This window comes from Canis lupus, chromosome 12 (genome assembly GCF_048164855.1).
Source record: "Canis lupus baileyi chromosome 12, mCanLup2.hap1, whole genome shotgun sequence".
NCBI lineage: Eukaryota > Metazoa > Chordata > Mammalia > Carnivora > Canidae > Canis > Canis lupus.
This window is the reverse complement of record NC_132849.1, coordinates 10,079,279-10,090,650: the sequence shown is the minus strand read 5'-3', so window position 1 is coordinate 10,090,650 and position 11,372 is coordinate 10,079,279. Positions and strand designations below refer to the sequence as shown.

The following is an 11,372-nucleotide window of genomic DNA, read 5'->3' as shown; positions in this document are numbered from 1 at the left end:
AATCATACACAGTTTAAGTTTGCACCCTGTTATGCCAATTATATCTCAATAAAGTTGCTTTTTAAAAAGCGTGGAATTCATATGCTTTTTAAAAAAGGCTTTACTGAGATATAATTGGCATAACGTGTAAGATGAGACCACCTCATAGGCTCACCTAACACAATTTAATTTTGTGATGAAATATAAAATTTTCTATTTTAACTAGTGTTAAGTATACAGTGCCTTGGCATTCATAGTCACATTAACGATGTGTAAACATCACTGTTTCCAAAACTTGCTCATCGCTTCCAACAATCTCTGTAACCATTAAACAATAATTCTCATTCCTCCCCCCCCAAAAAAAGACACCAAGAAAAATCACAATTTTCTTGGTGGTAAAAAAAAAAAAAAAAAAAAAAAAAAAAATTTCTTGGTGGTAAAATGAGTATAATACAGGATTTTCAGGAGAATTTTAATTTGAGAAAAACCCGTATACCTGGCCTGAAATGAGCTCACAAGTTCAGTTATGCTTTCGAATTATTTTTATTAGCATATCAGAGTAATCATTTCTTTTTATTATTATTTATTCTTGAGAGAGAGAGAGAGTCAGAGACACAGGCAGAGGGAGAAGCAGGCTCCATCCTGGGAGCCCGACGTGGGACTCCATCCCTGGTCTCCAGGATCAAGCCCCAGGTGGAAGGCAGGCACTAAACTGCTGAGCCACCCGGGCTGCCCTGGGTAATCATTTAGAGTAATCATTTCTAAAAGAACAGAAAAAAAAATTTTTAATAAAGTAGTGAAGGGCATGGGGTGCCTAGGTGGCTCAGTTGGTTAAGCACCTGATCCTTGTGATCTCAGCTCAAGTCTTGATCTCAGGGTCATGAGTTCAAGCCTCTCATTGCACTCCACGCTGGGCATGGAGCCTACTTTAAAAATAATAATAATAATAATAAAAGGAAGAGCAGTTAGGGCAGAAGAGATCCAAAAAAACCATCTAGTTCTACCTCCTTATCTTAAACATAAGGAAACCTAAATCAAAAATGAAGGCATTAGATAATCTTTAAGATGGTATTCCAGTTTTATCATTCATGAGTCTATGAAATAAGAATTGTGCAGTTTTGTTATAAAAAATTTAATGACAAGCCAATATGTTCATAATATATATGAGCCAAGCAGTTTATTTTAACCAAGCAGTTTAAAAACTATAGAAATCTTTTTTTTTTTGCTAAAATACACAGCAAAAAAATGTACACTAGTAAGTGGCAGTTATCTTTGTGAGGTAAGGATATAAGAATTTTTTGATATTTGCTTGTTTAAAAAAATAACAGCTTTGTTGAGGTGGAATCTACATCAGGCTTTCCCATTGTAAGTGGAAACCAGTGGCTGTTGAGTGAGCTTGAGGGGCATGCAACACTCTCACAGTCCACAAAGACCGTGCATGCCCATTTGCAGTCAATCTTCATTCTTTTCCTAGCTTCTGACAACCACTAATCACTTTTTGTCTTTATAGATTGGCCTCTTCTGGACATTTCATATAAACGGCATCATTTACATATGGTCTTTTGCATCTGGCTTCTTTAACCTAGGGTAATGTTTTCAAGCTTTATGCTGTAAGAAGTACCAGAAGTGTTCCTTTTTATTGCTGGAAATATTTCACTGTATGGATGTGTCATAGTTTGTTTATCCACTCATCAACTGATGCACATTTGGATTGTCTCCACTTTTTGGCTATTGTGAATAATGCTGTTATGGACATTTGCATAGAGGCTTCTGTGTGAACATATGTTTTCATTCCTCTTGGGTACGTACTTAGGAGTGGAACTGCTGGGTAACATGCTAAAGTTATGTATAACTCTTTAAGGAACTACTGTACTACTGTCTTCCAAACTGACTGTTTTTACATTCCCACCAGCTATGCACAGGGGTAAGAAGAGTACTGGCTTCTCCACATCCCCATAGACACTTCCTATTCTCTCTCTTTTCTCTGCCTGTTATTTTTTGTTAATATTTTTTTTAATTTTATTTGTGAGATACACAGAGAGAGGCAGAGACACAGGCAGAGGGAGAAGCAGGCTCCACGCAGGGAGCCCGATGTGGGACTCGATCCTAGGCCCCCAGGATCACGCCCTGAGCCAAAGGCAGATGCTCAACCACTGAGCCACCCAGGCATCCCTCTCTCTCTCTTTTTTCATAGCCATTTTAGTGGGTGTGAAGATGTATCTCAGTGTAGTTTTAATTTGCATTTCTCTAGTGACTAATGATTGAATATTAGCCATTTGTAAATCTTTTGTAAAATGTCCAAATATTTTGCCCATTTAAAAATTAGGATTGTCTTACTGAGTTGTAAGGGGCTCTTTAGGTATTCTGTATTTATTTTAACATCGCAGTTTGTCTTTTCATTTTTAATGGTGTATTTTGAAATACAAAATATTTTGATTTTGATAATGAGCAGTTTATCAATATTTTCTTTTCCTTTTTTGTCTAATCCAAGGTTATAGAAACTTTAGACTTAGGCTTTCTTCTAAAAGTCTTAAAATTTTAGCTCTGACATTTAGGTCTATGATCCATTTTGAGTGGATTTCATGTGTATAAGGGTATCAAGTCATTGTTGCATGTGAATAATTATCCTAGTACTATTTATTGAAAAGACTACTCTTTCCCCCATTAAATTGCTTTGACACCTTTGTGAAATATCAACGGATCGTAAATGTAAGATTTTTATCACCAGGTTCTTAATATTGTTCCATTGATCTATTCCTTTCCTCGTGCCAGTACCACAGTACGTTGATTACTGTTGCTTTAGGGCAGTGGTTCTCAGCCAAGGCTGATTTTGCCCTACTTCCCCCAGGAGACATTTGGCAACGTTGGAGGACATTTTTATTTTATTTTATTTTATTTAAGATTTTATTTATTCATGAGAGACACAGAGAGGCAGAGAGACAGGCAGAGGGAGAAGCAGGCTCCCTACAGGGAGCCCGATGCAGGACTCGATCCCAGGACTCTGGGATCACAACCTGAGCCAAAGGCAGATGCTCAACCGTTGAGCCACCCAGGTGCCCCTCGGAGGATGTTTTTGATTGTCATGTCTACCGGAGAGAGAGGAAGCGTGTGGGGGCATTAGTGGGGGGAAGTCAGGGACTGAGACAGTATTGACTCCTTCCTCCCCCCTCCACCCCGATAATAGTTTACCCTTCTGTTTGTTTGCAAATCTTATAATTTTTTATTGAAAAACATTTTAGGAGCGTCTGGGTGGCTCAGTTGGTTATGCATCCACCTCTTGATTTCGGCTCAGGTCCTGATCTCAGGGCCATGGGCCAGTAGGAGGAGCATGTAATCAAGCTCAGGATGGGCTTGGAGGGGAGAGAGTAGTCAAGACAGATTCTGTAGATCGGCGATTTTGAACTGGGGTGAATCTGAAGGGAAAAAGAAGCTATTGGGTAAGGCAAGGATAGCTGAAGACACCAGGAGGTATGATTAGGAAGACTAGCCTTGAACTTGAGAAAGGACATACACTTCAGAGAGACCCAGGAAACCATCCTCTCCTGCAGTCCTTTTCAAGCACTGCCCACAGCCCAGGGTAGGCCCCCCAGGGCCCCCAGCAAGGGTCCCTGTGGTGGCTCTCTGTTCTGAAAGCCTGGGTTCAGCCATCTGCAAGGAGAGACAAAAAAAGAGTTTATTGAGGAAGTAGTTAAGGGACTCCTGTGGAAATAGATTTCAAAAATACTCACCAAAACTTCGGATGACTCCAAAATGAATGAGCGTGGGCAGGGTGTTTTGAAACTGTTCCACCGTAGGAAGCCAGAAAACCAGGCCACTAGAGGGCGAGAATCTCAATTTATTTTCTTTTTTATTCTCTTGATCTTTAACTGGTGAAAGCCTCTGGGAGGCTAGAGCTGCAGTGAAACCTCTTAAGTTTTTCAAGACACCCTAACACCCTAACCTGTGGCCAACAGAGGATGCCACAGCCCCTGTCTGAGACTGAGGACTCAGCACAGGGTCCCGCTTGCCTGGGAGCTCATGCCCCATGGAAACCAAGTCAGCGATGGAATGTTTGCCAAACAGAAGGCAGATGTTGCCTGAAAAACACTTTTTCCTTTCCTTCCAAATATCACCCCCCCCACACACACACACACACACACTTCCTTTAAAGGCTTTGATCTCTAATAGGTAAGACTTAGTAGAAGATGAAAAATATCTCCAATCAGAGATATTTTAGCTAGAACCCTACAAATGATTTTAGAAAATTCTAATTCGAACCATAGAAATGATTGTAGCTTGCATGGGACTTGTGGAAGAGTGTATGTAATGTTGTTTTGTAAATCAAATTATAATTGCCCACCGTTTCTCTTTTAAAGATTTTATTTATTTATTCATGAGAGACACACAGAGAGGCAGAGACACAGGCAGAGAGAGAAGCAGGCTCCCTGTGGGGAGTCCGATGTGGGACTCGATCCTGGCACTCCAGGATCATGCCCTGGGCTGAAAGCAGGTGTCCAACCACTGAGCCACCCAGGTGTTCCACTCACCGTTTTTCTTACTTATTCAACTCTACTTAAGTCCATTTGGAATTATTTTTTCCTTAAATGTTTATTGAGCATCTATGTGCCAAGAACGGTGCCCGGTGCTGGAGACCCAGTGCCAACTCTGACACGGTGGATCTGCTGGGGTAGCAGAGGGTAGACCAGCAAGCCAAAAAGCATGCTCTCTAGTAAAGGTGTGTGCCCAATGCTACCAGAGCTTGGAAGAGAAGAGCCCCCCCCACCCCCCCACCCCCCGGGGGAGTGTGGCAGGGGATGTGATGGGGACAGTAAAGCAACTGCTGACTGTGAGTCCTCCCTGTCAGAAATGGGAGGGGAGTGAGTCTTCCTAAGCGAGGAGGTCTGAGAGCGGGAATCGCCCCTTTTGGAGTAGGAGAGCTACGGGGTGGAGGAGAGCGCAGAGAGGGAGCCAGGCCGCCCCAACTCGAGCTCACAGAGAGGAAGCCTTAGAGCCTGGAGGAGTGAGGAGCTTGGATGTGGTAGGAGTCTGGCTGCGACAAACAGGGAAAGGCAGTCAAGCGGCCGCCTTCAGCTCAGGGTGTGATCCCGGGGTGCAGGGATCCAGTCCCACATTGGGCTCCCCGCAGGGAGCCTGCTTCTCCCTCTGCCTGTGTCTCTGCCTCTCATGAATAAATATAATCTTGAAAAAAAAAAGGGTTACTGAAATAATCCAGGGTGAGGAACGATGGCAACTCAGACCCGTCGAGGACCCTGATTTGGTCTGGATCCCGAAGGCAAAGCCGACCAGGCCTGTTCACCCGCCGGTGGGTGATGACTGTGAATGGAACAGAGAGGTCGAGGTCGACTCCCGGGTGCAGGACCTGAGCCCGGGCCGCTGGGGTTGCCCTCGGGTAACTGACCCAGAGCGACGAGGGTCTGGGAGGGGCGCACCTGCGGGTCCGGCCCTGCGAGCCCCACCCCCACCCCGGGCGGCCCAAACGGCGGACAGGGCGGGCCTGGAGTTCGGGGCGTCGAGGCGGAGGCCCCCCTGTGACCAGGGTGCGGGGCGCCCCTGCGACGCGCGGAGATCTCGGCGGGGGCGGGGGCGGGGGCGCAGGTGCTCGGAGGGGGCGCGGGGCGGGGCCGCTGAAGCCGGGGCTGGGCTCGAACCCCCGCGGTGACCTCGCCTGCAGCGCGTCTCCGGGATGGCGGGACAGAAAGCGGGCTGGGGCTCAGGGCGGGGCCAAGAAGTGGGGGGGGGGGAGGTGGACGCAAGGGGGTTTTGCTGCAGGGAGGAGCCCCCGAACCAGGCGATAGTGGGACATAAAGGGGTGCGGGATGCAGGACAGATTCTTCCTGGAGAAGGAGACCCTGCGCTTGTCGGGTGTTCCCATGGAACATCCCGGTGGAGGGGAATCTGGTGCTGCGGGAGGCAGGAGGCCCCGGGGGCAGGCGCTGGCTGGGCTGGGGCGCGCTCCGGGCCGCGCAGGAGGAGGCCGAGGCGCTGCTCCCACAGGGGCGCGGGGCGGGGCGGGCCCGTGGGCCGGGGCTGCGGGGGCTGTGCCTGCGGGGGCTGTGCCCTGCCTGCCTCTGCCCAGTGAGCCGGACCCCAGGCCACCGACAGAGTGCGGGCGGGGGTGGGAGTGGGGTCGGAGGTGTTGGGATTTAAGGAGAAAGGAGACAAGAAAAAGTGTAAGAAATAGTTTCACAGCAAAGGGGGAACAGGGGGGCAAGAGGGCGACCACCCCATTTTACCGTCTCTACGGCACCAGCTCTTACCAGCTTATCTCCCCACCTCTGGCCGCTGAGCATTGGAAAACCCAAGCGCAATCTTCAAGAAGGAAAGAAAAATCTTTTTAAAAAGCATTTAAGAACTGAGATGTCTGGGAGGCTTAGTGGTGGAACATCTGTTTTTGGGTCAGGGTGTGATCCCCGGATCGAGTCCCGCGTGGGGCTCCCCGCATGGAGCCTGCTTCTCCCTCTGCCTGTGTCTCTGCCTCTCTCTCTCTCTGTGTCTCTCGTGGATAGAGAAATAAAATCTTTAAAAAATGAATAATGAAAGTGTTTAAGAACTGACAGCCAGTGGAGGAGGCTCGTGAGAGTCTCCCAGTCTAGGAGACGTGAACCCCAAGAAGTCAGGCCCACACACTCAAGGCCACCTCTGCCCCTGAGCTCCTCAGCCGGGCTGGAGGGAGGCGGCACACGCAGCCAGCCACCTGCATTCCCTGTGCTTTGGGTTCCCCCTCTGGCCTCCCTGCCCTTGTGGGATATGGCTGGGCGCCCCGCTGAACCTGGAAGGGACAGGTCGAGGCACGGCCTCTCCTTACACCCTGAGGCCAGGGAAGGGGAAGGGCAGCTCATCTGTGCTCCCTGAGGCCCAGGTGAGGATGGATGCGCGCAGGACCTGGAGGCTGGCTGGTCCCCGGGCTCACAAGCCTGCAGCCCCTCAGGAAGCAGAAGGCCCCCCCCCCCGCCCTGTACAAGGAGGAGGGGAGGGGAAGCCACATCACCCCTCAAGCCCCCCTGGCACTGCCTCTGGGAGCTGAAAGCTGGGGGCACCCCGGAGTCTCCTGTCTGACCTTGTGTCCTAAGGGCTCTCCGTGCTCCCAGGGCAGCCTTCAGCTCCGTGCCCGTTTTCCTAGCCTTTCTCGTGCACCTTCCCGGCTTCATATCTCACACTTGCCCGGCCAGCATGGCCAGCTCAGTGGGAGCCGGAGGGACAGGGATGGGCAGTGTGGGGGAGGGAGGAGAGGACGGAGGGAGCGGGTATGTGGGTACGGGACTGGGAGGCAAAGAGGGGGGAAGGGGATTGGTCACGGGGCTGGGTTGAGGTCCTGGGCTAGCTCCTAACCCTCCCCTGGGCCGGAATCCTGGAATCCCACGTCTCTTGACTGCAGTGAAGCTTAGCAGACAACAGGGTCCAGCAGGAACCCCCATACTCCTGCGTGTAGCAAAGGGCATTTCAAGCCAGAAAGGATGAGGTCAAAGGCAGCCAACTAAACTCCTGCCCTGTGGGTAGGGCCCAAAGCAGGACCCACTTCCTCACCAAGGCAGGCAGAAGTCCTGCAAGAGCCACCTGACGGGGCTTGGGGCCTGGGTCTGTCACTGTGCTTCAGTGCAAGGGGCAGGAGCCAGCTGTGGCTGCTTAGGCGGAGGGACAGGGGAGGGCAGGGATGCGGACCGTCGGCAGAAAGCTGGGGGCACAGGCTCGGATGACGAGTAGGAATCAGGGGTTCAGGAACCAGGCCACGGAAACCCCCAGGCCGGGAGGCCACCGGCAGACACAGCCTGCACCGCAGGACCATCGCCACCCGTGCTTAGTGGCTCCTTGCTTTGCACCCTCCACAAGGTTGGACGTGTAGTGTCACCAATGGCGCGGGGTCCAGTTGCTCCCTCCGGCCAGCAGGGAGAAGGAGCTTTGCTCACCGAGATTCATGTCTCACGGGATTCCCGACAACTTGGAAGGCTGTGTGGGTGCTGGCAAGCAGCAACGGCAGGAAAGACAGATGGTCTATAAAAGTCAAACCCTGGAGGTTCGAATCCCGGGTCCGGGGCGCGTCCACTGTGTGGCCGGGAGCCAGGGAGCTACCCTCCTGAAGGCTCAATCTTCTCATGTGAAAAATGGGCTAATAATACACCTCTAACTGGAGGGTTGTGGAGATCCCGCAGCTTGGCCCACCCGGCATCACAAGGCCGGGCCGAGGGGTCAGGGCTTCACTCCGGGCCCGCTGCTTGGCTCCAGCCTTGCTCAACAGACCCCCACGTCCTGGGGCTTTTACAGGTGAGGGTGGCTGCACACAGTCCCTCTGTAACTCAGGCTCCTGTGAGTCAGCTTGACAGTAACGCCCTTGTATTCGAGCTCTTCCGAAATGCCAGGAGCCCCGATGATCACATCCCGAGAATCATCTTGTGTAGTCCTCCTAACAAAGCATGGGGTAGGTCCTATGGTCACTCCTGTTTTCAGATGAGGAAACTGAGGCTCGAAGAGCCAAAGTAGCTTCCCCGTGGTCCTTTGAGGAGAGAGCGCATACTGCTAACCCTAGGCAATTCCACCTTGCTGATGACAGATCCTGCCTGCAAGCCCACCCCGACCACCTTAGCTCACAGCATGAAGCCAACCTCCCCCAGCCCCCCCTGGCCCTCCCGAGCCAGGGCCCATCAGGAAAGTCGCAGGGATCTTGCTGTTTCCTTCAGAGCTGAGTGGGCCCCTTCTGCAGCCTGGTCCAAGCCTGCTGCCCAGGCGAGGGGAGTCCCGCTGGAGCTCTGGGCTGCCCATGGGGAGTGCACCCAACCATGAGCTCACTTAGCCAGGCTTCTCCTTTGGGGCCCAGAGGGAGCAGCAGCAGAGCGGGTGGCCCCAAGGTGCCTCCCAGAAGCCAAGCTGTGCACCACGAGGTCCTCAAGATGCTCTGAAATGAGCAGAAGACAGGAGACTGCTGGAGGCCTCCCAGGCATGTCAAGGATATTCTCTTGAAAAGGGCACCAGTGTGACGCAACAGAGTGCAGTTTGCCCCGGGCATTCAGGGCCTGGTGCCCTTTGGACCAAGTGCAGGGGAGAGGTAGCCTGCAGGATGGAGGGAAGCAGGGCACACCTGGCTCCCTTGGGGATTGTTTCATTTGACTTCTCTGATGAAATGTTTCTAAGAAATGAAAAATGAAATAGTCCGAGGGTTGGGTGTTTTCCCACTTGGCAAACATCTGTGATTTGTAGGACACAGGCTACTCCTCCCTTGCTCTAGTCCTTTCCTTCTTCTTCCGCCCCCCATTCCCCCCGCAGCCCAGCTCAGGTCAAGATCAGCTCAGCTTCCCCTGGGTTGCTCCCCACCAGGGAGGGCATCTGGACAGGTCCCCCACTAGCACTCCCAAGAGCCCACAGCAGGTGCTCGCTGACCAGCCACCAGCATAATCCACTAAGAAGTAAGATAGGGAAGCTTGTGAAGAGACCTCCTGATTCCCAGCAACATCAGGAGAGTAGAGGATGCAACGGGCAAAGCCACCCAGCACCCCTTTGCCACAGGGCGGGCGCAGCTTCCCTTAGCTCTCACCTTGGCCTTAAGAACCGACAGCCTCCACTTAAAAAGGAGCTAGAATTCTTTTTTTTTTTTTTTTAATCTAGCTTGAAGGGGTCCTAGAGACTGTCATTGGAGATCGTTTGCTCATAGGAAACAAGAGAGAGAGAGAGAGAGGAAGCTTTTGCCAGATTCATTCATGCAACATTTGTTTATTTACAAAGCACATTCTGTAATCATTAGTGCTGAGTTAGTGGAGGGTTTACAGAGATTGTTATATTTAGTCTCTGGCCCCAAGGACCTATCACTATATTGTCGTTTTCTTCTTTGCTCTCTGGATGATTTGAATCAGGAGAATCACTCTGTGGTCTATGTATACAATGGAATATCACTCAGCCATTAGACATGACAAATACCCACCATTTGCTTCGATGTGGATGGAACTGGAGGGTATTATGCTGAGTGAAATAAGTCAATCGGAGAAGGACAAACATTATATGTTCTCATTCATTTGGGGAATATAAAAATAAGTGAAAGGGAATAAAGGGAAAGGAGAGAAAATGAGTGAAAATATCAGAGAGGGAGACAAAATATGAGAGACCCCTAATCTGGAAAATGAACAAGGGGCAGTGGAAAGGAAGGTGGGTGGGGGGTTGGGGTGACTGAGTGATGGGCACTGAGGGGGGCACTTGGCGGGATGAGCAGGGGGTGTTATGCTAAATGTTGGCAAATTGAACTCTAATAAAATTTTTTTTTTAAAAAAAAAGGAGAATCACTCTGGAAAGGACTTTCTTTATCCCATCTAGTCTTTTTGTCAATAAATGTTAGATCTGATTTGTTTTGGCAAAGGTGACCCGGCGAACACTTAGGCCAAAGATATTTTTCAGTAGAGTTAGCGTAACTAGTATGGGTTTAATTCAACTCAGCAAGTGCTGAGTGAGCAGCTCTTCTAGATGGCAGGTGTGGGGCTGGGCACCAGGGGTCCGGGCACCAGGGGTGCAGGGGTGAATGAGATTCGTCCGTGTTCTCAAGAAGATCACAGTCTAAACACATCCAAACTGCAAGGTTGAATAAGTGCCATGAAAAGACAGGACATGCTGTGGACAGCGGAGGTGGGATCACACAGCTGGGAATCGGGAAGGCTTTCCGAAGGAGGTGGCATCAGGGAGTTAAAACATCCCCTCCGCCCCACACCTGTCTCTCTGTCCCAACCCAGCCATGTCTATTTATTCACTTACTTAATCATTCATGTACACATTCAGCAAATATTTATTAAGCTCCGAGGCACTGGGCTAGACTTGAGAGTACAGAGGTGAGCAGCACAGATCAAGTCCCAAGCGCTTGTATGCATTCCAGTAGGTGGACATGGGCGAGAGACACCAACCGATGGAGGCCTGAACAGATTGCCATGTCGGCGATGGTGAGTGTTATAAATTAAAATAAGATAAGGCACAGGGGACACAGAGCCAGGGCACACAGGGGAGGCCTGTGTGTTTCATTGTTTTATTATTTTTTTTTTAAAGATTTTATTTATTTTAGAGAGAGCGAGTGAGAACAGAAGGAGAGGGAGAATCAGACTCCTCGCTGAACCCAGAGCCTGATGCAGGGCTCTCAATCCCAGGACCCTGAGATCATGACCTGAGCCAAAGGCAGATGCTTAACTGACTGAGCCACCTGAGCGCCCCCTGTGGGTTCCATTTCAAGTACAGCATTGGAGGAGTCCTCTGTGAGGTGGAGACATTTGCACGAAGACCTGAATCAAGTGGTAGAGTGAGCTCTGGGGGACGAGTATTCCAGGCAGAGAGAACTGATAAGCACAAAGGTCCTGGGGTAGGAACATGATCCGTGACCAGGTGTCAGGAGCTTTGTGAATGAGGGGAATGGGGGGTGGAGAGGCAAGCAGGGG

The 11,372-nt window shown here is 50.4% G+C and overlaps 1 protein-coding gene across 3 annotated transcripts in view; it reads left to right on the top strand.

Moving 5' to 3' along the window:
• MAN1A2 (mannosidase alpha class 1A member 2) overlaps nt 1–11,372 on the top strand; it is a 212,516-nt gene that overhangs the window by 188,092 nt on the left and 13,052 nt on the right. The window contains exon 13 of one of the 3 annotated variants that reach the window (XM_072769613.1): nt 1,490–1,532. The exons of the other annotated variants lie outside the window; for them this stretch is intronic. Coding sequence (XP_072625714.1) covers nt 1,490–1,517 — 28 coding nt within the window. The 3' untranslated portion in view covers nt 1,518–1,532. Of the gene's footprint in view, nt 1–1,489; nt 1,533–11,372 lie in introns of those variants that run through there. 3 annotated transcript variants of the gene reach the window in all.